At 43.2% G+C, this 27,754-nt stretch overlaps 4 protein-coding genes across 7 annotated transcripts; 1 reads left to right on the forward strand and 3 right to left on the reverse strand.

Moving 5' to 3' along the window:
* Nucleotides 1-4,074: 4,074 nt before the first annotated feature.
* Nucleotides 4,075-8,974, reverse strand: rpap2 (RNA polymerase II associated protein 2). Its single transcript, XM_088395572.1, has 12 exons — nt 8,864-8,974; nt 8,749-8,794; nt 8,398-8,512; nt 8,189-8,287; nt 8,051-8,116; nt 7,871-7,959; nt 7,561-7,596; nt 6,576-7,491; nt 6,239-6,336; nt 6,001-6,081; nt 5,359-5,427; nt 4,075-4,320 (listed from the first exon to the last, which is right to left on the reverse strand). The coding sequence occupies exons 1-12, from the start codon at nt 8,907-8,909 to the stop codon at nt 4,176-4,178; spliced, it is 1,806 nt and encodes a 601-aa protein (XP_088251698.1). The 5' UTR covers nt 8,910-8,974; the 3' UTR covers nt 4,075-4,175.
* Nucleotides 8,931-14,530, forward strand: glmna (glomulin, FKBP associated protein a). 2 transcript variants are annotated; one of them, XM_088395570.1, is made up of 19 exons: nt 8,931-9,091; nt 9,284-9,344; nt 9,488-9,613; nt 9,728-9,841; nt 9,909-10,017; nt 10,112-10,400; nt 10,460-10,559; nt 10,624-10,805; nt 10,867-10,920; nt 12,752-12,782; nt 12,868-12,957; nt 13,036-13,077; nt 13,249-13,322; nt 13,401-13,485; nt 13,552-13,661; nt 13,849-13,912; nt 13,990-14,125; nt 14,188-14,258; nt 14,341-14,530. In XM_088395570.1, exons 2-19 carry the CDS (start codon nt 9,306-9,308, stop codon nt 14,428-14,430), a joined length of 1,806 nt encoding a protein of 601 aa, XP_088251696.1. In that variant the 5' UTR covers nt 8,931-9,091; nt 9,284-9,305; the 3' UTR covers nt 14,431-14,530. The 2 variants fall into 2 exon arrangements, with proteins under 2 accessions (XP_088251696.1, XP_088251697.1); XM_088395571.1 differs by having other exon boundaries at nt 12,755-12,782.
* cdc7 (cell division cycle 7 homolog (S. cerevisiae)) lies at nt 13,267-17,855 on the reverse strand. Of its 3 annotated transcripts, XM_088395576.1 has the most exons (13): nt 17,673-17,854; nt 17,503-17,581; nt 17,315-17,401; nt 17,084-17,219; nt 16,913-17,006; nt 16,676-16,818; nt 16,453-16,516; nt 16,213-16,338; nt 15,978-16,085; nt 15,709-15,872; nt 15,547-15,629; nt 15,312-15,461; nt 13,267-15,236 (listed from the first exon to the last, which is right to left on the reverse strand). In XM_088395576.1, the coding sequence occupies exons 2-13, from the start codon at nt 17,579-17,581 to the stop codon at nt 14,881-14,883; spliced, it is 1,590 nt and encodes a 529-aa protein (XP_088251702.1). In that variant the 5' UTR covers nt 17,673-17,854; the 3' UTR covers nt 13,267-14,880. The 3 variants fall into 3 exon arrangements, with proteins under 3 accessions (XP_088251702.1, XP_088251701.1, XP_088251703.1); XM_088395575.1 differs by having other exon boundaries at nt 16,213-16,516; nt 17,673-17,855; XM_088395577.1 differs by lacking the exon at nt 16,213-16,338 and having other exon boundaries at nt 17,673-17,852.
* Nucleotides 17,856-18,034: 179 nt separating this feature from the next.
* Nucleotides 18,035-27,443, reverse strand: hfm1 (helicase for meiosis 1). Its single transcript, XM_088397208.1, has 41 exons — nt 27,283-27,443; nt 26,843-26,941; nt 26,638-26,759; nt 26,193-26,421; nt 25,795-26,093; nt 25,402-25,443; nt 25,124-25,194; nt 24,930-25,062; nt 24,689-24,840; nt 24,530-24,607; nt 24,309-24,464; nt 24,027-24,227; nt 23,861-23,949; nt 23,725-23,768; nt 23,562-23,663; nt 23,336-23,481; nt 23,126-23,220; nt 22,837-22,970; nt 22,722-22,769; nt 22,420-22,500; nt 22,244-22,335; nt 22,071-22,177; nt 21,958-22,005; nt 21,791-21,888; nt 21,589-21,723; nt 21,437-21,522; nt 21,234-21,317; nt 21,002-21,159; nt 20,828-20,931; nt 20,653-20,751; nt 20,524-20,583; nt 20,307-20,431; nt 20,139-20,212; nt 19,982-20,064; nt 19,758-19,835; nt 19,617-19,654; nt 19,370-19,544; nt 19,236-19,281; nt 18,924-18,996; nt 18,475-18,614; nt 18,035-18,363 (listed from the first exon to the last, which is right to left on the reverse strand). Exons 2-41 carry the CDS (start codon nt 26,920-26,922, stop codon nt 18,309-18,311), a joined length of 4,260 nt encoding a protein of 1,419 aa, XP_088253334.1. The 5' UTR covers nt 26,923-26,941; nt 27,283-27,443; the 3' UTR covers nt 18,035-18,308.
* Nucleotides 27,444-27,754: the final 311 nt, after the last annotated feature.

Below are 27,754 nucleotides of genomic sequence, written 5' to 3' on the forward strand. Positions count from 1 at the left end.
TGCCGAGGGTATAGAGCTGGCCCACTGTTCCACGGCCAGGACGAAAGCCACACTGCTCCTCCTGGATCCGAGGTTCGACCTCCCGACGGACCCTCCTCTCCAGCACCCCTGAATAGACCTTACCAGGGAGGCTGAGGAGTGTGATTCCCCTGTAATTGGAACACACCCTCCGGTCCCCCATCTTAAAGAGGGGAACCACCACCCCAGTCTGCCAATCCAGAGGCACTGTACCCGATGTCCACGCAACGTTGTAGAGGCGTGTCAGCCATGACAGCCCCACAACATCCAGAGCCTTTAAGAACTCCGGGCGGATCTCATCCACCCCCGGGGCCTTGCCACCGAGGAGTTTTTTAACTACCTCAGTGACTTCGACCCCAGAGATTGGAGAATCCGCCTCAGAGTCTCCAGGCCCTGTTTCCTCAATGGAAGGCGTGTAGGTGGAATTGAGGAGGTCTTCGAAGTATTCTCCCCACCGACTCACGACGTCCCGAGTCGAGGTCAGCAGCACGCCATCCCCACTGTAAACAGTGTTGACGTTGCACTGCTTCCCCCTCCTGAGACGCCGGATGGTGGACCAGAATTTCCTCGAAGCCGACCGAAAGTCATTCTCCATGGCCTCACCAAACTCCTCCCACGCCAGGGTTTTTGCCTCAGCAACCGCCGAAGCCGCGTTCCGCTTGGCCATCCGGTACCTGTCAGCTGCCTCCGGAGTCCCGCAGGCCAAAACGGCCCGATAGGACTCCTTCTTCAGCTTGACGGCATCCCTTACCGCCGGTGTCCACCAGCGGGTTCGGGGATTGCCGCCACGACAGGCACCAACGACCTTACGGCCACAGCTCCGGTCAGCCGCCTCAACAATGGAGGCGCGGAACATGGTCCACTCAGACTCAATGTCCCCCGCCTCCCCCGGGACGTGGGAAAAGCTCTGCCGGAGGTGGGAGTTGAAGCTCTTCCTGACAGGAGATTCTGCCAGACGTTCCCAGCAGACCCTCACAGAGCGTTTGGGTCTGCCAGGTCGGACCGGCATCTTCCCCCACCATCGGAGCCAACCCACCACCAGGTTGTGATCAGTTGACAGCTCCGCCCCTCTCTTTACCCGAGTGTCCAAAACATGCGGCCGCATTGTTGGTGTATAGACACAAACAACAGTCAGGACCCGTCCCCCCACCCGAAGGCAGAGGGAGGTTACCCTCTCGTTCACCGGGGTGAACCCCAATGTGCAGGCGCCCAGCCGGGGGGCAATAAGTATACCCACACCTGCTCGACGCCTCTCACCGTGGGCAACTCCAGAGTGGAAGAGAGTCCAGCCCCTCTCGAGAGGGCTTGTACCGGAACCCAAACTGTGCGTGGAGGCTAGTCCAACTATATCTAGTCGGAATTTTTCTGCCTCGCACACCAGCTCGGGCTCCTTTCCAGCCAGAGGTGACATTCCATGTCCCAAGAGCCAGCTTCTGCAGCCGTGGATCAGACCGCCAAGGTCCCTGCCTTTGGCTGCCGCCCAGCTCACATTGCACCCGACCCCTTCGTCCCCTCCCACAGGTGGTGAGCCCATGGGAAGGGGGACCCACGTTTCCATTTCTGGCTATGCCCGGCCGGGCCCCATGGGCGAAGGCCCGGCCACCAGACGCTCGCCTTCGAGCCCCGCCTCTAGGCCTGGCTCCAGAGGGAGGCCCCGGTGACCCGCGTCGGGGCGAGGGAAAACTAAGTCCATTTATATCAATCATCATAAGGGGCTTCTGTGAGCCGTGCTTTGTCTGGCCCCTCACCTAGGACCCGTTTGCCATGGGTGACCCTACCAGGGGCATGAAGCCCCCGACAACATTGCTCCTAGGATCATAGGGGCACGCAAACCCCTCCACCACGGTAAGGTGACGACTCACGGAGGTGAAGTTTGTATCCATTCATTCAATTATCTGTTAAAACAATTGACGTTTTAAGATTAGAATGCATCCTTAGTTAAGTGTTGTTAAATTTAAAAAAAGGGTTAAACTATGTGACGCATAGTTAAGTGTTGTTAAATTAAAAAAAAGTGTTAATTTGTTATGCTTTATTAAAGGCCTAGAGACATCCCTTTTTTTTCAATTAGAACGGAATTTGATAGAATGTATAAAGAGAACACATTTGCCATTGGAAATTAAAAATGGACACCGATTACTAAGAATAAAGCTAAAATTAAATGCCAGTTTATCGATCGGGTTCCGCACGCAGCCACACCGGTGACGCCATTACTGTGACGTCACAAGTTGTACATCCGTATCTCAACAAACCCAAACAACATGGCAGATGATAACGACAGCTCCGTTTCTAGCGGCAATATTAGCATCATTTTATCCGATTCAGAAACCTCTTTTGACGCAGCATATGATGAATCTAGCAGTTCACTTGGGCTGAGCTGAGCATGTTTTCTGAATTGTGCCCCTCCCGTCACGCTTCGACATACTTTTCAAAGTCAAAGTCTCCTTTATTGTCAATTCCTCCGCATGTCAAGACACACAAAGAGATCGAAATTACGTTTCTCACTATGCCAGGATGACAAGACAGGGTTCACAACGCACATACAAGTAAACAACACAGGAAAAATAAAACAAGAAGTCAACAACAATGAACAATAAGAGTGATAGCACGCTAGCCGCTCCCGATGCACAGCAGAGTCCGGAAAGATGACAGTCAACCAGGCCACTGTGAACACGAGCACACAGCAGGCACGCACTGTCCGGTTCGTGGATCCCATCAGGCGAACGCAACCCATCTTGTCGTCCCGCGAACGAACGTACGCCAGGAGAATGGAAGGCACGGCTGGGCGAGCTGGGTTGGCCGCAAGCCTGGCCCGACGTCTCCGCGCTGGCCCCTCTTCTCTTTTTGTTTACATTCACTGAAGCTAAACGCGTACAACTTGAGACGTCACTTCCGGCTGGCGGCTCGGTGCAGTCAAACTCGTCTGCGCGGCAAATTTAAATTATATTTTTCAGAGCAACAGCTTCCTTTTCGTTGTTTCGATCGTCAATTTATATTTATAAGCCCATAAGATAACTAAAACCGATTTATACATATACCGGTGTCTTTGGGCCTTTAAGCTTGTATCCACTCATTCAATTATCTGTTAAAACAATTGACGTTTTAAGATTAGAATGCATCCTTAGTTAAGTGTTGTTAAATTTTAAAAAAGTGTTAAACTATGTGACGCATAGTTAAGTGTTGTTAAATTTAAAAAAAGTGTTAATTTGTTATGCTTTATTAAGTTTGTATCCACTCATTCAATTATCTGTTAAAACAATTGACGTTTTAAGATTAGAATGCATCCTTAGTTAAGTGTTGTTAAATTAAAAAAAAGTGTTAAGCTATGTGACGCATAGTTAAGTGTTGTTAAATTTAAAAAAAAAGTGTTAAACTGTGACGCATCAATCACGTTCCTAATCTCACTGACAAGTCATATCACCTGAACCAAAGGGTCTGACTGCCATCTGGTCAAAATCAAATAGCATACCCGTACAACAAATGCAATTAGTGCCATAAAGCAGCCTGTGAAGGAAGTCAACTGGACTCGCCTCACTTTTATGACCAATGTTAAATATCCTCCAGTGCGGTGATAAGCATCGTGTCCACACCAAGTCATTTTGTACTGGGAAATCTCGGGTGTGATTTGTTTTGACACGCATGCAATATTCCAAGCTCTCAAAGTTCCAGGGAAGTGATTTCCTAGTTAACGATACCCAATATTTGTCTAATGACATGGCAAAACATACACACAATAAATAACATACATCAGACTCACCAGAGATGCTGATTATTAAATGTATGGATTTGTCAGATCACTAAATCAGTTTTGCTTGTCAAACTGGACTCTTGAGTTTTGCTCCTCCCAACCAATTAGAGGATAGAAAAATTCTGCTCCTGTCAGGATGAATATGAACATTGATTAATATTCCTATTGCTAACAAAATTTACATGGACCAGCACAAATAATTCTGAAGGCCCTGGGCAGATTAAAACAACATGGCAACACACAAAAACTGACATCTGATTGGATTAAAAATCTTTACAATATGCTGTAATTCAAGAAAAAACACCAAATAATTTTGGAATAGACAAAAAGATGGAAAATATTTTAATTTGGTTCCACGACACAACCCGTTTTACTCTAAGTCCTCCTTCCCTGAATTGTTTTGTATTGTACGTCAGCGTGGCGGGGGTGTAAATGCCTGGAGTAGGTTCAAGAGGTCTCGCTGCTGGAGGCCCAATTCCTCCATCAGGGTGTTTACATACGAGACTGACGACGGCGTCTTCAAGGCTTCGGCAACCACTGGAGACACACATGACAACCTGGATGGGGGTGGATTTTTTTATTATTATTAAAAATTATATTAAATTAACATAAGAATATTTTGATCAATCATTCCAACCGTCTCTTCTGTATTGAATCTAAATGTACCTAATGTAGCTAATTAGGAAGAGCCAACTTGTTCGTTCCATCTCTGGTTGTCTACGTATGTATCTGCGGTTCTCCTCAGGTTCCCGTGTTGCAAAAGGGGGGGGGGTGTATCCATTATTCAACTGACTTGAACAATGGTGGCCAGACGAGCTCCGCAGCTGCCGAGCAGCAGATAGATAACCACACGGCGCCAAATTATTCATGGCGCAGAAATAGTAGCTTGGATTTGAATGGGGACTGATGAAATCATGTGCTACCACTGGCACTGGTTCCTCTACAAGTGTGCTACGTGGAATAAAAGAAAAGAGAGGAGTCCATCTAAATTGAGATGCATGCGATGGAGAAATGATTGGAGAATTTTTTGCATGCCACAGAACAAATTCAACTCATACGGCACTGCATTTGAAATAACAGCATGTTGTTAGGTAGGTCAGCTCGGACGTTGACGTAAGTTATTTGGGTCTCGTAAATCAGAGCCAGTTGAAATCAGGTGAACCTTTTCTCAAGTGCCAGTTTAATACGTGTGTGTGTGTGTGTGTGTGTTTAACATGAGGTGAACAGGGCTGCTTGTGTGTTTTCCGTCCTCCATCACGGATCTGGAGTGGGAAAATGTGGGTGAGATAAGGCCGCCGAGCTCGAGTGTGTACTCAGATGGGAGGAGCACGGAACTGTTTGAGAATTGCCATCACCGTGAGCGTACGCCCGTGCACCCCTCGCACGCCATATGGCGCGGGCCAGACGATATCACATACACCGTGATGCAGTAGTATACAAAACTGGATCATATGGTTTTAAAAAGATAGGGTTGCAGTTATTGAATATTTTTAGAATTTACAATATCAACTTATTTCCTTGACAATAGTTAAATGAGTTATATTTCGATCTTTACAGTTTGGGGAACCACTAGTTTAAGTAAAAGCCACACTTACAGATGAAGAAGCACGACAGCAATGAGGGTCCACTCTGGAGGTTTGTGGATAATGTTGGTGTTGCTAAACCTGTGGTATCATAAAAACAGGTAAGGTCAGTCACCTAGTGCTGGCTTTCTTTCCAAGTGCAAATTGTGATTGTTGTGAGGATGAATTGAAAGCGTAAACAGTAGCAAAAACATGGCTTCTGCTGTACAAGTTCTCCGGATGCATGTCTCTCTGGCAGCAACACATATCCTTTAGTTTTTCTTCAAGTGTGTCAGCGGGGGCCTCTCGGCACAAAACAATAGAATTCCTGGACGCCGGACTTCTCTTAAATCACCTACACGGTGATTTAATAGCAAACTTGTTGAAAATGACTTCAACGACTAAATAGGACAAACTGAATTTTTTTTGTGTGCAATTTCCATTCGTTAATTTCCCGCATCAATATAATCATCTCTTTTCGACAGCACATACTCACTGCATTTACAAATGACATGAATAATGTATGAATTGATTTCTTTAATCACAATTATCCAGGAGTATATTGCTCGCATTTTGCAGTGCATCCCGTAACATGAGTCATGAGCTGGCATCAGTCGCCACTGTGAAACATGAATACGTCCCCGTGGAGGTGTGTCACGTGCGTGTTGCACTGACCTGAATGTCCTGACCAGGTTGTTGAGGTCACTGGTGATGTCACTCAGGGTGAGACTCAGCGGGCCCACAATGTTTCTGAGACTGCACATCAAAATGGGCAGAAATGAAATACATCCAGTAAGTTGCCTTACCAATGTTTTTTTTCTTTTTAACCTTTGTTGGTAACAATGTGGTAACAAAAGACAAATATTTGCAATAACAATCAGTGTCTAACATGCGGACGATTGTGGACACGAACCAGCTGGCCAGTTTCTCCACTGTGATTCGCTTCTGGATGAGGTGCTGTGCCTTGGAGTCGACTAGCGGCAGAGCTGGAGAGTCACCTGTGCTCTGGTCCTGGAAGGTCAACCAGTGAGATAAACTAACATGATTTTTTTTTTTTTTAAACAATGTTTTAAAATGTGTTGCTGATGAATGTACTTGAAGCATGAAACCACAGGGGGGGGGGGGGGATAAATAAAACATCAGCGGCCCATACTTTCCTCTCTATACATAACCCCAAAGCACTACCAATGTTTTTCTCTGGCGCTCCCTTGTGGTTTCTAACTTTCACGCATGTGTGTCCAAACACTCACCTCATTTCCATTCGTCCTCTCTGCCTCCTCAGGTACAATCCAGGTGCCTTTGTAAAACTCTCTGACTTTGAGCACCATCTGCTGGGTTTCCCTTTTGAGAGCCTCAAAGTCAGGAACTGGCGCCGTAGCTCTCCCCCACTCCATTCTTTCGTTTCCCTCAGTGATGTCATCCTCAATGTCATCTTCATCTAGTTCCTCCTCCTCTTCTTCTTCTTTCGCGTACGTAGAAGGAGAGTTGAGCGCACAATCAGCTCCATGCAAGAATTGAAGGCTCTCAGCCGTGAGCCATTCGTTCAGTGTCGCTCTTAAGGATTCCAGGAGATTCTGTCCAATCAGGCTGTGTTTTGTTTCAAGGGCGTGGTTCTTGAGAAGACTCCGCAACCCTGTCGCCCCTCGCTTGCTCATCCCCACCTGGACGATGTTGAGGCTCGGCCGGCCGTCGGGATTTAACTCAGTTAGATCTTGGCTGTTTTGTGAATCTGTGTTGCTTGGGCGAGTTGATTCAGCAGGAGAAGAGGTTGGAGATGTTGATGTGGTGTGGAGGCTGCATGAATTCAGTTGATCTGTTACCTCTTCCACATTGGCTTCTCCATGGTTGTTCTCAGGTGCAACGTCTGCTTTCTGCCTTCGTGGACATCGTCCGCTAGCTACCTTTCTACGCTCAGCCTCCACTCGTCCAACTCCCTCGCCTTCATTTTTACGTTTGGGCCGGTCACCCCAGTGCACCCTGGGTCTTTGTTCCCGGGAGACCACGCTGGAAACAAAGCCTTGCTCCCGTTCGTCGTCGCTGCTGTCACTGTGGCCGGTAGTGAAACCACTCTCCTGATGGTCCTCAGGTGGACTACTCAGTGGTTGTTCAATGTCCTCCTCCAGGAGACACTTTGCTGTCAGACACACCTCCTCACCAGAACTCCCGCTGGACACACGAGTACATATTTTAGATGGTTATGTACACTGTACATTTTCACTGAAAGCAAATACATACGTGTCCCCTTTCGTCCTCAGCTTGATTCCTGGGAGCCTGCAAAAAAATCCAGTGATTTTCACTTCATTGTTGTGCACATTAACTGTATATACAAGAAAACTCAGGCCTCTAAAACAAAATCATAGAATCAAAAGAATAATGGGGAACCCCAGACATGACATGGAAGGGAAAATAAAATTGTGGCCACAACCACAACAATTGAAAGAAGAAAAAAAGTGCTCATTCTTGATTTTTACGAATATGGCCCCAATATGAATGCATTTCAAAATTATTTATATTTGTGTTTCAAATTGGAGTTTGGTACACATACCCCTCATCCTGCCTGAGCCAAAGTGGTGTCTTTGATATCTGTAGCTCAAATTCTTTGGATGCTCGGTAGCAAAAGTTACTGCAAAAACACTATGCAGAGAGAAGGCACATTTTAAAACAGTGCAAAACGTCCTGTATATCTCACAAAGTATTCTTTTCCGCTGCATGTAGCAACACTCACCTTGCGCTCTGTGATGTCATACACCTTATTGGTCTTAGTTGAAATTTTGAACTGTTGCTTTGGAATCTGTAAGGTAAACAAACTCCAGCATATGAACATATAAACATATATAAACATATGATGACTGGATGTAGATACCTTGTTCAATTTATTTGCACATAAAGGATAACCACACAATTTTGTAATGAATCTTTCCTCCACAGCATCTTTGTAATTAGCACTGGTGATAAACTTGGCCTGTATTGGGAAAACATAGAGTTAAAACACATTAGAAGTTGGAAGCATAGAATAGTTACTCGTGACTTTAAATTGGAGGTAAGGGCAAAGAAAATTTGACTTGTCCGCACGCAGTCGAGCAGGAAGTCATCAGACACGCTGTCCTCTAGGAGACGCTCCACCACTTGCAAAGCTCTTTTCTCCAATTCCAGTCTCTCCCTCAGAGTCTCCCGGATCGCCTCTCGCCTGTCGAATAGACATTTTAGTACAGTAACAAAGTCAATTGAACAACAAACAACCCAATCCTTAAATAATCAACATCCCTTAATCGGTTTGAAAAGTAATGTATTTATTTTATCTAGATCAGCAAATTATAGTGACAGGCAAGCAATCGTACATGGTCTGTACTTTTTATTAATACTAAATATAGGAGTTCTACTTAGAGATACTTCGAACACGCACAAATTTAAAGCTTTAAAAACCTTCTCGCTTCTGCTTCCGCAATCAACATCTTGGCGTGCTTTCCATCTGTAACGACAAACCGATATCAAGTTGAATGAAGGGTAAGTTATTCGTCAAAAGAAATTCTTAAATTACCTTTTTTATTTGCTTTCGAGGTGGTTCTTCTAGCTATCGACTCCATGTTGTTCCTGTTTTGGCATGATTTCAACTCTGACCCGTGACGTCACAGAGCTACGGAAAGCCAGATGAGCCGAATTTTATTAACGGATTTTCCCCGACCCGGTGTGGGGTTTATTTGGGCACTTAAGTTCAACTTTGTTTCACCGTAGTTCTCACATATTCGATACACAATTAGTAATTGATGTAAGTATTAGAAATTGTGCTTACAAAGTTAACAGATATGTATATTTGTGTTTGTATACCTAGTAGCTAAGCTATGTGTCAAAGCTAGCATTGACTCGTCTGTTTACAGTTACCAATGTAATTTTCTTTCTTTTCGTATGATGAGCATAAGCACAATATTCTTCCTTGATTGTTCATCATATTTATTTAAAGAGTGCCTGTGAAGACAAGGGGAATGGCTTTGGATCGATTCAGTGATGTGGTGCAGAGATGTGTGAGTCAACCTGGATGATTTTTCTTTTTTAATTTAAATCCCACATTTTGTTTTCTAATCTGACCAGCTAATTGAAATTGAATCGTTTTCAATTAATTGGTCATATGAGATGTTTCTCATCCATTGTTGCATCTCTCATCTAGCAAGCCATGCCATGTGACAGCTACACCACCGAAGATCACGACATCTTTCTGACTGCTGGTCGGTCATGCATCGAGGAGGGAAACTGTGCTCAAGTGCTCAGTATTGTCTTGGATGACACAAATCAGGTACATAAACATCTTAAATAGAGCGATGGGGACCTTCTCTGCCTCTTCCACTGCTGTTGTACCTTGTTAAAATGTGCAACTCCAAATACCTGGTAAATGTCTTCTTCTTTGTAGGAGATTGTGAGATGTATGGGGTGGAACCTGCTGCCTCCTCTGATTCAAGTTCTATTGAAGAAGGACGACAAGAACGTTCTTCACTGTCTGGCCATTTTCAATCACCTAATTGAGGTTAAAATATGTGAAATTGTGCCTTTGTTTTTGAACAGATGTCAATTTCATAGGCGTTGAATTTTAGACGTGCAGACCTAAAGAGCTGCTGATCGGCCTGTTGGAGCAGTTGGAGCAGGAGGAGCCCGTCGCCATAGCAGAGAGCTTCCATTTGCTGTTGAAACCTTTGCAGAAAGGTGAGGCATTTCATCAGCTGCTTCATTGACAGTTTTGGATCATTTTCCGTGGCACGCTGATCATGTTTGCTACGTCGTGTCTTGATGCCGTCAGTGCTGCTGCGCCTGGGCAATCGTAAGGCGTCGTCTTTGGGCATGGCCTTGTCCTTCGCTTTGGACCAGGTGGCCAAACTGCCTGTCCCTCAAACCAAAGAGCAGGAGGAGGACAACACTTTCCCACTCTGTCGTTGCTGCTGTGATGTGACTGCCTTTGTCAAGCCCTTTGTCCAAGAAGCCAAACAGGAGTTCTGCAACGGTGAATGCAAGCCAAGCGAAAGCTCCAAAAAGTTGACCGGATTCGACCGAGTGGATCAAGAGGAGCTGAGGACAGAACTTGTCAAATTGTGAGTGATGAGGTTTCTCTTCCTTCACCATGTTGACTCCTTATCTGTCCATCTTGCAGCTGCATGAGCACTTTGAGTCGTCCTCTTCTGGAGGTGCAACTCAACGATTCCGACGCTTTGGCTTCGTCTCCTCTGAGGGATTTTGCAACAGAGATTTTGGTATGACATTCTCCAACCTCACAATTGAAATTCCCAGCTGAGCGTTCTTGCACGTTTCCCGCAGAACAACCTCGCCGCTATCGGAGAGTCTACGCCGAGCCTGGTGTATCAGCCTCTATGCAAGAGGAAAGAGGTGACCGGCTTTTTAGAGGAGGAAGTGCGCTATCCCAAAGAGTCGCAAGCCAGCCTGGCTCACCTGGTGTTTGTTCACCACCTCGCCGCTGACACCTTCCCCTACGTCTTCAAGTAAGACCCGAACATCTAACAGCAAGTATGAGAAATTGTATTCACACTTACTGTCTCGCAGTCCCATGTTCAGCCTTCGGTGTAATATGGATCATGTCGACCTCCTGCTGTCCAGGTGAGTTCGTTCCTCCGCTTCTTAAAATTGTCGAGCCATCTTGAAGTCTATTCTCTGTGGAAAAACCTTTGATGTTAGAAATGTACTTTATTCAAAATATTTGACATATGGCGCACAATTTGGAGGTTTGACTTCTGAAATACAGTGGGGGAAATAAGTATTTGACCCCTTGCTGATTTTGCAGGTTTGCCCACTTACAAAGAATGCAACGATCTACTATTTTAATCATATGTACATTCTAACAGTGAGAGACAGAATCCCAAAGAAAATTCCAGAAATTCACATCATATGAATTTAGAAAAATTGATAACCGTCTGATGAGGAAAAACAAGTATTTGAACCCCTGGACAAACAGCATGTTAATATTTTGTAGAAAAGCCATTATTGGCCAGCACAGACGTCAAACGGTTTTTATAGTTGGTGACAAGCTTTGTGCACATTTCGGCAGGGATGTTGGCCCACTCCTCCCTGCAGACAGCCTCCAAATCATTCAGGTTCTGAGGTTGTCACCTGGCAACTCGAATTTTAAGCTCCCTTCAAAGATTTTCAATTGGATTCAGGTCTGGAGACTGGATTGTTGATCTGCACAAGGCTGGGATGGGCTACAAGAGAATCAGAAAGCAACTTGGAGAGAAAAGATCAACTGTCGGTGCAGTTATCAGGAAATGGAAGAAGCACCCCACCACCGCCAACCTCCCTCGGTCTGGGCCTCCACACAAGATCTCACCTCGTGGGGTCTCCCTGATCATGCGAATGGTGAGGAATCATCCCAAAACCACAAGGGGGGAACTGATGAATCAACTGAAGGCAGCTGGGACCACAGTTACAAAAGAAACGGTTGGTAACACTACGCCGTCATGGATTGAAATCCTGCCGCGCACGCAAGGTCCCCCTGCTCAAGAAGAAACATGTACAGGCCCGCATGAAGTTCGCCATTCAGCACCTGGACGACTCAGAAGAGGCCTGGAATAAGGTGATGTGGTCAGATGAGACCAAAATAGAACTTTTTGGCCTCAACTCAACTCGTCGTGTTTGGAGGGCAAAGAACACCGAGTACAACCCAAAGAACACCATCCCCACCGTCAAGCATGGTGGTGGCAACATCATGCTTTGGGGGTGCTTTTCAGCCAAGGGGACGGGACAACTCCATCGTATTGAGGGGAGGATGGACGGGAGGATGGACGGGGCCATGTATCGTAGAATTCTGGACCAACATCTCCTTCCCTCAGTGAGAGAGCTGAAGATGGGTCGAGGATGGGTGTTTCAGCACGACAACGATCCTAAGCACACCGCCAAAGCAACAAAAGAGTGGCTGAAGAAGAAGCACATCAAGGTTCTGGAGTGGCCTAGCCAGTCTCCAGACTTGAATCCAATTGAAAATCTTTGGAGGGAGCTTAAAATTCGAGTTGCCAGGCGACAACCTCAGAACCTGAATGATTTGGAGGCTGTCTGCAGGGAGGACTGGGCCAACATCCCTGCCGAAATATGCACAAAGCTTGTCACCAACTATAAAAACCGTTTGACATCTGTGCTGGCCAATAATGGCTTTTCTACAAAATATTAACATGCTGTTTGTCCAGGGGTTCAAATACTTGTTTTTCCTCATCAGACGGTTATCAATTTTTATAAATTCATATGATGTGAATTTCTGAAATTTTCTTTGAGATTCTGTCTCTCACTGTTAGAATGTACATATGATTAAAATAGTAGATCGTTGCATTCTTTGTAAGTAGGCAAACCTGCAAAATCAGCAAGGGGTCAAATACTTATTTCCCCCACTGTATAATATAGATAAAAAAAAATCATTTGGATTGATGTTATTTTTTTTTAGAAGTGAAGAGTTTCGGATCCAGAAAGGACTAGTGAGTTATTTCTTTTTAATTCTTTATGAAATGCGATGTTGTTTGCATACGAATATATACAAATAAGAAAAGTGTAATCATGCAGGAGCTTTATGAAAATAGTCTTGTGCGCGTGGAGGATAACAGTTTGCCTACAGAACTACTGGAAATTAAAACCTTCCGCACTGTGCCTCAGGTAAACATAAATAAAAGCAACTCGGATTTTGATTTGCTAAAAGTACATGCTTTTAATTTCTTATCTGTTTGTTTATAGAACTTAACAAAGGTCATGACCATATGTCCAAAACATGAGTTGGTGAGTGAATCATTTCTCAGTCCCATCGTCCAACCACTTTTTTTTAACTGTAATAAGAGCCAGTATAAGATTTGTATCAAATATTGGGAAGGAGATGAATCCTAAATTTATACGTCGCATGTTTTGGTTCATGTGCTGATGTTCAAATCAATCCCATAATTACAATCTCAGAGATGCAAAGGTTTGAAGGTGTTCCAGCTAAGCCTTGAGAAGTTTAATCTTGAAGCCAAGTACGATTTTTTCAAGTAAGTCAACAGTGAAGCACTTTTTCGGATGCACTTTATATTCCAGTGGCAGATTTTAACCCGTTGGCCTCATTTCAGGTACATGCTGAAAACGAGCAATCACTCCGGAGTAGAAGGCTACGTCATCAAAAACATCCGAAGTCAGATCGATGCGGCCTTGCGGGTGAGGCTGCACGTTTTAAATGTCACATCCTGATATTTTATCTCATGACGTTTGTCTTGTATGCAGCCCGGGAACAGTAACATTTGGTTTGAGGGTTTTCGCTTGATGCCCCTGCTGTGGTTGGTCTTCACTCTCCCAGACGGCCCTGAGACCGACCTTCTGCAGTACCTGGACAGGCATGCTTGTTCTTCTCACTATTAAGAAGATTTGGCTCACTAGAATAGCTAGACGCACCACAGAAGTAGAGTCGCTGTTTATTTTCCACTCATCTTTTTTTAGACTGAGATGTTTTGGGTGAACTTCTTGGACTAAATTCTAATGGCATAGTTTACCTATTTTTGCCGTGTTGTTTTTTCCCTCCAGACTCATGGAGGCTCTGAACTTGCTGCGTTACCTTGTCATAAGAGATAAAGTGACAGATGACAAGGTGAGCGTCTGTTCCATCTTCGCCACATTAGTGTCTCAAACTATGGATACATAATTTGAAATTTATCAATTTCACAGACGGGGATCTGGACAGCGCTGTCTAAAATAGAAGATGTGTTCTTGAAGCCCCTTCGTGTTGGGATTAACATGTCGAAAGCTCACTATGAGAAGGAGCTCAGCACCACCGTGGAGAACAACAAGAGAAATGTCAAAGGTCAGTCCAACGGCCGCAACGGGTTGAGAGTGATAGTAATCATGCAGTACCTTCCTTTCCAGACACGTCTGTGATTTCCTTGTCTGTTGGTGATGAGAAGCTGCCAAATATGTCCTTCGAATCTCAGGTTGAGGTGAGTGGCTGTTATGTTTTTGGTGGAATTGTATTTTGAAGAGCATTGTGATGACGTGATTGGAATTCATGTTCCCCACCAGGCCCTCCATTCGGCCCTGCACACCTTTGACATGATGGAGAGCGTACTGGTGCGAATAGAGGAGCTCACGGAGGTGAAGAGCTCCATCTAAACTTCAGCATCACTTTCACAATGAAACATTTACGTATAATTCAGTGCGCTTACACTTGTTTTCTACAAATAAATTATGGCCATTTGGAACAAATTTAAAAGCATCTGTGTCAAAATGTATGTCATCGCTGCACACACAGGATAACACAAAGGTTTTTTTTTTTCATTTTATAAGAAAAGTCCATTAAGACAGACAGGTTTTTCTTAAATAAATTAGTGAACTAGTCTCTTAAATGAGATTTGATGCACAGTGGACTACACTGACCAGACATTTCTTTAGGTAAGGTTGGGAACAAGGAACAATTTGAAATTGATATGAACAGATGTGCCAGCTCATTTGTAGATGCCAAATCCATGTTCATAAACTGAACCCTATTCAAAAGTATAAAGATGATCCAATGACCTTTACCTGAAAATGTGTTCATCCAAGCCAAAACTTGACAGGGGTGTTTTACAAGTCCTTAAAGAGCGGGTGCTTCAGGGCCTGTGCTGCTGTAATTCTGCTATTCGGGTTGAGATCCAGCAAAAGGTCCAATAGGTCGTAAGCCTCGTCGGGAACTGTGTCCCAGCCCCGTTCATCATGGACCAGACAGTCCCGCTGAGAGGAAGGTTTCAGGGTTTTATCCCGGCTTTTTGGATGTGGACGAGGAGTCTCACAAGCTTGCTTTTGAGCTCCTTCATCCGTAGTTTCAGGTTTGGTTTTGCTGATTGACTTGGCGTCTTTATTGGGTCGCTGTCCTCTGAGCGTCTCGCAGAGGACCCTGAGGTCTAGCTGAGGAAGTTCTTGACTACACAGCACCGCCTTGCCTAGACGAGTGATTGATGATTACGATGGTGGCGGGTTAAGCCGCGATTCCATTTCACAATCATGTTGATACGTACCGAATGCCTTGGCTGCTTTTACCGTCTCTCTGGAGCCTCGTATCGTCATGATCTGAGCGAGAGCCACCAAATCGTCGCTGGCTTTGAAGAACGGGTAGCGTCCACTGAGCAGGGAGAGGAAGATGACTCCGGCTGACCACACATCAATGGCTGAGTACAGGACCAAACAATTCATGTTTAGTTTGACAGTAAACTCCCAACTGGTTGCTATGACTCCATTGTTCACGACACCCACCTGTTCCTTGGTCTGGACACTTGGTGAGTATCTCCGGTGCTCGGAAACCTGGCGTTCCCGCTCTGGGAGCCACCTGCTGCTTCCTGTGGAAGCACAAGAGGAGCAGGTCACGTTAACATTGTTAGAAAACAAAAAAGCACGCCAAAACATCAAACCCTTCACCTGGACAAGCAGATATTGCAGACACGCTCTGTCTGGAAGCAGTTACAAGTGAGAGGTTGACAAACACCTCGATGAGTTTTCAGAGGTCTGACAGTTGCTGGTCCCCCTCGGCCTGAAAGGAACCTTCGGCTTGAGAGCTCCCCGGTTTTCACGGGTTTTACCAGCTGAACAAAAGAGGACAATAATAATATAAACATTTCCTAAACAATTGCAGAGGAATTGACAATGGACGGATGGGTGTTGTAAATCTGACTTGGCAACAGGCTTACTTGTGTTTTTATTTCTCGTTTAGTGGTGGTGGCGGCGGTTGAATTGCTGCTGTTTAGGTTCTTCTCGCTAAACACGGGCCTTGGCGCTTTGCGTAAAGCCACTAAATCCTGCAGACAGCAAATACTGATGGTGAAACTCACTACTATATATACAGCACATGATAGTGGATATTGGGAGTGAACACAGCTAGCTAGCCAGCCCGAGGAAATTAAGTGATCATTTCAGTGCAGACACCTTCGTGTGCTTTGTGCGAGATGTAGAGGCCCCCGCCGTGGTCGTGACGTGTGTTTTTTTCATCAGCGCTTTCCAAGTGGCTGAGGAGGTGGTGGTGGAGGAAAAAGGTGGGTGAGCCGTGGATGGCTGCGGAGGTAGTGAGGTGGGGGCTGTGTTGGTAATGACGAGTCTAGGTGGCGCGTTGTCTCGTGTATTTTTGGAGCTTTCAGCTTTTGGCGCTGACAACTTCTGTCTGACTACCTTGAGGAGCTCAATTTGAGTGTTGGACGTTCCCTGAGCCAAGCCGAAGTCCACCAGGGCAAACCTGTGCATAAGGACCACTTATTAGTATTATTAATCTTCTCTGAACAAGGATAAAAATAAAATGCTATTTGTTGGTTTGTGGTAAACAATTAATACACTAATTAAAGATTTTGATATTGCAGTTGACGAAATGTTTTTTTTTTATATTGTTACTACTCACGTCTTGGCCTTTCTGTTGTAGAGAAAGTTGTTTGGTTTGATGTCTCGATGGATTATGCCAAACTGATGAATGTGTCTGAGTGCCTTCAGCAGATGATACATGTACAGACGAACCTCTTCGAAGCTCAATGAGCCGATGATGTCCTGGTTGGAACATTTTGACCACACCAAATGAGTTGAAAGAAAAATGTGCTTTTGAAAAAAAAAAGTGACCCCAAACTTCTATTCTATTTCTTACCACTATTGCTTGATGTTCCATATAAGGCATGACAATCACAACATGATCCTCATTCCTGAAGCAATACTCCACACCCATCACATTTTCCCTGCCCCTGAAAAATTAAACAGGATAGTTTTCAGATTCAAGCAACAAGTAGAATCCAGAATGTTCACATTGAAATTAACGAACCCAGCAACAGTGAGACATTGGAGCTCCGCAGCAATGCGAGTTGGATGGCTGGTAGGAATGAGATGTTTGAGGGCAAACATCTCTCTGCTACCATCCCGCATCCGAGCCTCACCAAGGTAGACTGAACTGAATGTCCCTGGTGTGCAAGTTACAAAACACATCAACAAGTCAAATAAAAATGATAATCGCATGAATGCAAAGCAAATGGAAAGAGTAAAGTATATAAACTACCTTCGCCGATTTTCTCTATGATGCGAAAAGTCTTGGCAAGCTGAGGGACCGCCTTGCAGAGGGATTCGATTTCTGACTCCACATCCCCTGGAGGAAAGCCCCAAACAAGTTATCTTTTATAACTCTTCCATATTATATGTTACAAACCCATATTCTTTTATCCAAACAAGCGACACACTTAAACTCACTTGAAATATTTTTCTTGTTTGTGGACTTGACACTACCGTCTGTCGCAACATTATCAATGTAGATGACCGAAGAATCCATCTAAAAAAATCAGGGAGAGAAAAATTGGATTAAACACAACACTAACATTGTTTCAGGCTGCGGGAGTAACAACGAAGAAAGGAAAACTCACCTCATGGGTTCGAAGTAAATGGCGGCGGTATCCAAAGAAAACACAAAAGTATATCGTAGAGTTTCGAATCTCACTTCGAACTCGTCCGAATAAACAGAAAAGTTTCAGACTTTCAACGACCGACTGGACATAGGCTTCTTTTCCGCCAACAAACTCCCCGCTAAAATGACGTCACAACATTAAAATGTCGCGATAAGGCACGAAATGCCGCGGGAACAGTGAATTGCGTTATGGCTACATTCAAAAATATATATATTTACACAAAGCAAAGACACGCTCATTCATATAAAAAATTCAACATTACATATAATTATTACTTTTACTTACTTGATTGATCATTAAAAAACGCTCAACAAAATATATTAATTGAAATTGAATTTATTGACAAGTCTTAAGCTTTATTCATAAGATTAAGGAATAAATAATTGTAAGAAATATGATGAAATGAAAACAATGCAATTTCATTACCAGTGTTCTCTTCTTGAGAAGAAAAAATAAACACAAACTGCCACTGTACTGAAGAAACAACTGAACAATGAGATAATACACAAACTCGTACCTGGGAAATCAACAACAACGTCCCACAACATCCATGAATGCTAAAGAACATTTCTGGAATTTTGTCATCCAGAACTTTTAAAATATACCATCAAAAATTCCAAGAAAAGCTTCCTCTTCTTTGCTGTTGTCACTGAGAAGATGGGAAAATAAGCAGCTATTCAGTTAAATCACAATACATGCCAAGAAATTTGCAAAGAAAAAAAATAATAATAAGAAGCCTTGTTATAAAATGATCCTTTACCAGTCAGTTGCAATGGCGTCAAGCAATACACCCATTGGTGAGAAGAATTTGAATATTTGAGGAGGTGGGGCTGCAATGTTTGAAGTTGTTTTTCTATCTGGTGACTTTGTTGCGATCCCTGCACTGAACATTCCTGGATTCTGCACATGAAGGAAACAATGAATCATTTCCAGACACGTTGATTTTATTTATGGCGAGTAGAATTAAGGTTTCAGTGAAATGCATAAAACTGTTTTGCTTACAGTTATTGACAGAAAATAGAGGTAGCACTCCTCAAATAAAACGTTATCATTAAGTGTAATGACAAAAACTACGACTGATTGATACTACTAAAACACGTACTACGAGTCTCACATAGTACATGTTTAGAAATTTATTTTTAAATTGATAGTTTACTCTCTTCAGTAATCAACATGTCATGTATTGTCTGTATATTAGCCTACACATACCTTTGTTTGATTCAGCTGTCCAGCAATAAAAGGAGAGGGCTCAGGAATGTTGAGTTTGTTTTGGGAAATTGACCTGAGGGGGAAAAAAAGAACCAAAATGTTAATTTAAAAACAAATATAATTACAAACCAATAAATATAAAAGTAAATGTATTCAACTAAACTTCCCCCCCCCTGAGCTGAATTTCAGATATGGATAATCCCATTTGTGACAAGATAAATACTCTGGAGCTGCAGTAAAACTTAGTGAAATGTTTTCATATTTACTAGAAATAAAATTTGAAGGGAAACATTTGCAGTGTATGTACCCTACCTCAGTGGAATGGCAGTGGGGCGGCATGGTGATTTAGCCACATGAGCTGCATAAACAAACATGAATGTCATTGTTGTGCTTTAACAACGTTTAAAACACACACAGACAAACAAAAACAACCTCAAAGCGAGTACCTGATTTGTTGCATTTAGGCGACTGAGCTTGAGTCAGAGACGTGCCAACCGCTATGTCATCGTCAAAGTCGCTCCAGTCATCCCAATCATTTCCGAGGTCAAAGGTGACACTTGGTATTTGGGACAATGTCTCATTGTTGCTGCGAGTGTTTAGGTTCGACACTTGCCAGGGTCTCTGTGAAACAAGACGTGCAAGATAGAGTTGCCGGTGTTGGTTGAGCTCGTGTGCTTTGAGGTTTGAACTCACAGGAACATGTGATTCGGTATTCCTCCACCCAACGGAAGCTGAACATCAATCAACACAGATGAGAGACGGTATTAGTTTTGCAGAGGTGTCTCGATTGGCCGAAAATGTGAAAATTTATGATTGAGACCTAACATGTAATACCTTGCTGGGTACGGGGTGTGATATTAGCTTGGGCTGGCTTCTCCATTGTTTTGTGCATGTCCATAAATACGGCATCATCTAAAGAAGGAGTACCAGATACAAAAAAAGAATGGCTACAGAACATACGTGAAACATGAAAAGTAAGAAAAACTGTAAATGTTTTTGTCAATACTCAACACTGCAATGACAGGAATGTGAAGAAATTTCAGGACTGATATTGGTACCATTGTCAAAGTCGTCCATATGGTGCTGCGAGGAACTGCCTGCGCTCAGATCCATCATTGCACTTTGCTGGTATCCGTCATCGCTTCAAGCAAGATATGAAATGAAACCTCTTGGTTTTAAATTTCATGACTACTGATTATTGTCTCACAGGATCACCTGGTGTGTCGTTGCTTAGCATTGTATAAAAACTGCTGCATGTTGACACCCGAATAGTCCTCCTTCATTTTCACCTAACGAGAAAACAAACTTCAAGCATCAAATCTTAGTCTCAAACATACACAGTGAGGATGATCCTCTTGCAAAAAGAATCTCTTTCTATTTCACCTTGAGTCGCTTGACTGGAGTGGGTGGAAGTGTGTCACATCTTCTTCTCAGATCGCTCATATATGAAGAAAAACAATTAGCTTTGGCTGCCGGCTTCTTCCGGACCACAGTTACACCGGTTTTACCTTGGGGGCAGATGACAGATGCTCAGTAAAAAAAAAAAAAAAAACCATATAAAGTCAAATAATGTTCAGACTCATGGAATGATTGTACTTACAACACTCATGGCCGCACTGCTCCTTATTCTTGCAGAGATGATTGCACTGTCTTTTATTGCCTTCATTTGATCAACAATAAAAAGGAGGTTATTGTTTTAGATTTTCACCAACCCTGATGTTTTTAGTACCTTGCTCCGTAGATGTTATGTTTCCCTTCAGAGGCGCAGTCTCAGACCTGTGTTTTCCCGAGTAGAACACGTTGAACTTCTGCTGGATGTCTAGGCCGACTGTCAAAGCCAAAAAAATCAGATTATCAATAGTAGATACTTTTGAACATGAAGTTCAAATGAAACACGAGGTCACCATATTCCGAGCTGATGAGATAAACGCTGATCTCATCTCCCGTCGAGGCCTTTGTCACTTCAATCTTCTTTGACCAGCTGCTGCACTTCAACAGCAACAGGTCACTGGGTGGGGAAGATAAAGGTTGTTTTTTTTTTTTTTAAATGATGTTCCAATGTGTCAAACATCCCCTACGTGAATTTCTGCTGGAAGACGCAATTGTTGTCAGAGTCTCCAATGACCAGAGAAACATAGTGACTGTCCGGAGCCGTTCTCTTGCTCAGCAGCACTTCTCGGTTTTTGAGGCCAACCTTGACAAGAATCTCTGCCATACTGCAGCTGTACCTTGGCAGCTGCCAAAAACAGCAGCGGCGTGAAAAAAAACTCATTGGGATCTTTAGCCAGTCTTAAACTTGAAACGTTTTACCTGCTCCAAGGTGACCTCATACTTGGGAAGGTGCAGGACAAATTCCTTGATTTGGTTTCCAAATGGTGGATGTCTGTTGAGAATCTGCACAAACCACATTAATATAAATATGATTAATAATTAATTATTATGATTAATAATTATTATTAAGAACTATCTTGTCCAAAAAAAACATGTTCTATATGGACTTTAAGCAGACTCACCATTTCAATCTCTCTCGGGTTGGTTTGCTCAATCTTGCTGAACGTGGTGAGTCCGGCATTCACCATAGCAGTTGACAGCGTTTGGCCTGAAGCACATTTTGAAATATTTCACGTGGACCGTTTGTGCGAGTGTGTTTTCGCGGCGGGCTCACCTATCTTGTCAAGCTGTCTGGAGACATACGGAGAGTTCTCCCAAAGTTTTGCTCGGAAACATTTGGCCAGGATCAGAGAGTTGAGCAGAATACTGAAACCCATTTTGGAATGCTGACTCAGGTATTCAGAAAGGCCTGGTTGAAGTCGAAACACATTTCAAGTTTTGAAAGAACAAACTGATTTTTTTTTTGTCTGACGTACACTTGCTGATGCGCATCCCGATCCTGAATATTCTTGCTGTATCCTGTGTGAGGCCAAACTCTTGAATTGAGATGGACCCCAGCTGAGCTTGAATCAAGCTGCAAAGCAAGAAAAGCACAAATACCATTCAAAGTATGCTAAAGGGAGAGGAAAAAAAAATGACCCACCAGTTCACTTTCATATCATTGCTTTTGATCTTTCCTTCCATCGGAAACCTGAGAAATACAATATGGTCGGTGGCGAGAGATACAGAAAATGTTTCTCTGTCTCGGTATGTGACCTGATGGTCGTTCTGTTCTTGTCCAAGTTCAAGGTATTCAAGGACTTCTTCTCAGTCACCCTCAGCTGAATGTCACTGAACTCTTTGCTCTTCGACACCAGCTTAATCTACACAAATAAATATTTCCGATTGATATTTGGAACCAATGGGAATTCCATCAAAGACAAAATTACCACGTCCGAGAGGTTTTCTGTGCCAGATACTTTGCTGTACTGCAGCATGGTATCAAAGGCAACGCAGTACCTTGCCATCAACTTGCCAGCCTCTGAAAACACAAAGAATCAAAACAAAACATTTGGGGCATGTTGAGCACACTGAACTTTGCAAATAATTCATCATCAGACACTACCTGTAGGTTTAATATTGATGTCTTCATCCATAGTGATCAGGTTGATAGAAGACAGAGAGTTGAGGTTCTTCAGACACAGTTCTAAAATAGAAGCGGAGTGACATCATTTTACATTGAAAAAGTCCTCCAAAGTAACAAAGAATAAAAGATGAAGATTCTATGAAGCTGTTTGAATAATCTCCATTTATCCACACAATGGATAATTCATCTAAAAGTCCTAGCTAGTCTTCAATGAAACTCCCATTTTGGAATGTGGGAGGATGAAGAATTTAGTCCAAGAAAAAAAAAGAGCCAAGGCCTACCTTGAAGTTTGGCTTCAATTCCACATCGGTCTATGTTAGCAGAGAATCCTAAAAGGGTGAGTTACAACTTAAAAGATGCCTCCTTATGGTGAGAGATGTTTTTCAGAGAGCCAACCATAGTGTTCTGGGTTCTTCAGTGCTCGGATGTAGAGAAAGGTGGAACGTATCCAGTCCAGAGCCATGTTGACGTCGCTGATGGTTTGGAGAACGATCTCGGCGTTCAGGTGCTCTACCAGGTGAGTGTGCAAACTGTTCAAAACAAATTTCAAATTCTATTTTGTTGTTCCTCTCACTTTATGGCTTATTTTCCATTTCCTGTTTTGTCAAAAATATATCCCCACAAAAAAAATGCTGGTTGACTTTAAGGCTGCCGTATCATCTTTCACTCAGAGAAAATTCAATACCTGCTTTCGATAATCTCCATCCCATTCATGAGTTTCGTAAGCTTATCTCTGGTTTGCATTTTGGTCATGATCACTGCTGTGGCAGATGTGTCAAACTAAGACAAGAATATTTACTCGTTAAAAAAAGCAAGGTAGTAGAAGATCCAATGACTATTCTATTTTTTGGAAATAGTCCAAGGTGTAAGCTTGAGTAACTAATTCTGACTCTACCTGAGGTCTTCCAGCCCGGCCAATCATCTGCAGCAGGTCCGAATCACTGTACTCCTCACAGGAGCCTGCAACGTACTGCATGGTGGACTTGATCACCACCAAGTGAGCAGGCAGGTTCACTCCCATGGCCAGAGTGCGCGTAGTAACTACAAGATTGAAGTATCACATAATAAATGCCACGTGGAGCAGTTGTCTGAAAAGACAAACGGGATCACGTCAGTCTTACAAAGGACAGGCAGGTCTCCGAGAGCGAAGGCCTTTTCGATCAATTTTCTGTCTGACGCGTCAACTCCAGCGTGGTGGAAACCGACTCCCGCTCTCACCAGCTCTGAAGGCCAAACATAACAATGTTAACATTAATCCAACTGCCCGGAAAATTGATAGATCACCTTTTAATTGTGAATCCAAAATGGACTGTGCGTATTCCATCAACCTGGAAGTCAAGGAGAGGAAGACCTGACATCCTTCCAAAGGTTTTTATCTAATATATACTACGTAAGTTTTTTTTTTTTTTTTAATGTACACCTTTGCTTGTGTTCCGCCGTCATAATAAAGCGTGTATCCTTTGCCAGAACAGCAGCTGACTGCTGGGTTCCTTTTCTGGTGGAGCAAAACTATAGAAGAAGAAGAACAAGAACTATACCAACTCAACCAGACTAAAGTGATGGCTTTACTTTCAGAGGACACGCACCACTAAAGCAGGCTTCTGGTCGGAGTAGGTCTGTATGATTTTAGCCATCTTGTAATTGAGAGACAAGTCGAACTTGAACTCTGTTTGGTTCGGGGTACAAGGGAACCCGAGCACCACTTTCTTCAGTTTCACCGGGCGGTGGATCTCACCCAACGCCAGATAGGTAGCCGGACCCTTCTCGCTGGACAACCAGTCGGCAATCTAAACCCAGGGAGATGAGAAAAGAAGTCGTAAGCCAGCTCCGCTGGAGTTACAAAAGAGAACGGAGAAGGCTGTCCTTACATCGGAAATATTAGGTACGGTGGCCGACACAGCCACGAACCTCATGGAGACGCCCGCGTCGTGACTCTGGATTGTTCTGAAGGTGTGGATAGCCTTCATCCTGCTAACTACCACTTCGAGAGTGGCACCACGGGTTGCATCCTTCACGACATGAACCTGGGTGGACCAAATGATCATCTTGAATGATGAATACTAAAAATGGACATCATATACACACGGACCTCATCTATAAGGAAGAGTCTGACCAATTGCAGGAGAGAGTTGTGCGTCCACCTTCTTGTCATGCTGTCCCATTTTTCCTGGGGGAAAAAAAAAATCAGCGTTATATGACATACTCTACTAAATCTTTTTTTTTTTCCTGCTGCACTGCTGTCACACACTGGAGTGGTCAAGATGATGTGGGAGTTCATAATTTCAAATAAGTCGTCAATCTCTGTGTCGCCTGTCAGCTCCTTGCAGCTTAGCCCCAGAGGACCAAACTTCTTGGTCCAGTTCTCAAAGCACTGACTGCAGAGAGCTTTGATGGGGGCCACTGGCAAGGAAAAAACAAAACAAAGATATAAAATTACTTTTTGACATGAAGAGATTTCACTGATCTGAATTCTGCACATGTACACTTACTGTATACAGCTTTGACGCCTCTCCAAGGCTCTGAGGTCTCCATTAACATGTGGATGATGGCCAGTTCAAACAGCACAGTTTTACCAGATCCGGTAGGAGCGCATGCCACAAAGTTCTTGTCTGTGTAAAGAATCTGAGATGTCCACATTATCAAAAGCACTTCTTGACAAAGACTCGGTTGAAATAATGCTTACGTCATCTAGGGCCTTAGACTGGACGTAGTTAAAAATGGGGAACTCGCTGAAGACGGGTCTGAATTTTTCTGCTGTTAGCTTGGGTCAGGAATTTATGACAACCTCAAAGTGAAACGTTTCATTTAAAGGCCCTTAAAAGTTGTCCATTTTTTTGGGGTTATGGCTAAAAGAGCATTACGTGACACACTTTGGGTGTTTAGCATGAGTGTGTTAAATGTAGGAGACTGACAGCGACTCTGAAATTTGTGCTTTTAAATAGCAAATCAAAAAAAGGATACGGATTTCAGAGACTGGCCGCAAAACGGCAGATCCTGAAGATCCTGCAATGCATACAATCCAGCCATTCAAATTTCATGTCAAAATGGATAGGACATTCAAACTTACTGTAAAATATTTTTTCCCCCAATATGCACTGTATTTTTTAATTTAGTGACGTGCTTTGAGATTTTGGTAAAGACTTGCAAACAGCCCTTTTCTACCACCTAGTGGTGAGCATGTTTACCTCCAACTAGACAGTCACTCGAGGAGCTCACTTGGGTTCACCTCATTTCAACCCAAGCACACTGCTGACATTGCTGCACATTTGCATGGTCGTTAGCAGTAACCTTATTTACAGTAATCAGCAGGGGTGATCTTTGGAGGTGTGTTTTTTTTTAAAGGCAGTACAGCACCTTGGATGTGGAGCGGCTGACGCACAGCAGGTGCAACCAAGGCTCTCGTTGTGCCCTTGTTCTGCCTGCTCGTTGCTGATGAGACCAGAGGAGGGGGTAGGAAGGAAGCTGGCTGGAAGGGGGAAGGAGGAGCAGCCTGGCTAAATGTCGCCCTTAGTGGCTGAAGAGGAGGATGAGGCGCTGTTGCCATGGCGACGGGACTGGGAAAAGTTTGAGGTCTGGATGCTGTGTGACTACTATAGAGGTCGTTTGCATTTGACGAGTCACCTCCGCGCCTTGACACGGGAACCTTGAACAACCTGTTGGGGGCGGGAGAACAGCATAGCAAAAAGATGTAACTGCTGTCCAGTGTGAGGGTTACTTATGTGCAGCGACAATAAATATGAACTGAAACTTGCCTTCTCTGCAGAGGTGGGCCTTTTCTGTCACCCACAGATAAATACTTCAAGCTGGCGGTTCCTCCATCTTGCCAGCTGTCATCTTTTGCATCTATGCTACTTTGACGGGGATCATGACAGTGATCCCGAAAACTTTGACATTCCCAAAGGCCATCGAGCGTACTGGTGCTGTCTTGAAGCTCTTCCTTCTCTTTCTCTATGAAATTGTCTGACAGTCTTTGTTGGAAACCTGTGAATTCAAAAATTGTTACAAGCGCCAAGTAATTATTATGTGAATTACTCCTAAAATAACTTAGCCCAATTTGTTTACAAGGTAAAAAGTGTTACGTATTTCAAGGCTGTTAAAGACCCAGTTAAATATAGTTGGACGTCAATTTCCCAGCTAGGAAGTAGTTTACAGAAGTCAAGTGAAAATGAATTCAACTTAATCTAGAACAAAACATACTGTGCTCAGTAGCGATTGACTCTGCCTCTTCCTCCATAACGTGAGTATCTGGAATGTGGAAAAGAGATTGTGGTGTTTCCAACTGCCGTGGACTTGGACTGACCTCATGGTTCAGCGGCTTTCTGTTGATTACAACCCAAAAGGGGCACAATATCATTTTAATTAAAAGAGATGGGAGCAAGTTTCAAGGCTTTCTTGTACTCACACTTTGTGGACGATTGGCTTCTCAAAAAATAGATTGTCCAAGGACAAAGTGCAGTCATTTGAGTCCAACATCTTGGTCATTTATGCAGTACTTTTCAACCTTTATTGAGCCAAGAAAGATTAGACATTAGGAAATTTGAATTGTAAATTACATTTAATTTTTTTAATCAATAGATAAGCTAATAAATAATTAAATACTAACAACTAATAATAACTAATAAATAAATAAATATAAACCTTTGGGGGTATGGTAGAGCAGATAATTTTCAGAGCAGACTGAAAATTAGCGTTGCTAATTGCTAACAATAAACTAACATGCAAACAGTCCGGATGTCTATAGTTAGCATTTTAAATCAATTTTAGAAACATTAGGCGGAAAAAACTGTATTTAAACTTAACATTAAATGTATATATTTTCCTAAATTACCATTTTCTGATTACCTCTGCTCATAAATGGTTCCCTTCTTTTGATGCTACAATTATCCGAATCTGACGGAGATTTTAGTAGTCGTCAGTCTTGCCGGTTTGAATAAGATGAACTCCAAATCACCGTCCAACTGATTATTCGGTTGTTTAGTGTTTAGTGAGAAAGCAGTTGAATTTTATTAACTATATCATCTGCATATTAAATAATACAATGGATTTCTAAAAAAAATGAGGGTGTAAAAAAAAAAAAATCAGGCATGTTTGGGACTACTATTGATAGACCCATTAACTAAATTGTACTAACACTATAATGGAATTTTATTGATATCCAGCATTAAACGTGACCAAATAATAATACTGTATATATAACCAATAAAATGATGAAGATAAAGTCCATATAGCAGTTTAATGAAATTAAAATATATATAGCTGGGTTGCACACAACATAGATCATGCAGGGTTCATCATGAGAGAATAAAGTTTATTG

Source organism: Syngnathus floridae, chromosome 14 (assembly GCF_059516105.1).
Source record: "Syngnathus floridae isolate MCC-2025c chromosome 14, RoL_Sflo_1.0, whole genome shotgun sequence".
Lineage (NCBI taxonomy): Eukaryota > Metazoa > Chordata > Actinopteri > Syngnathiformes > Syngnathidae > Syngnathus > Syngnathus floridae.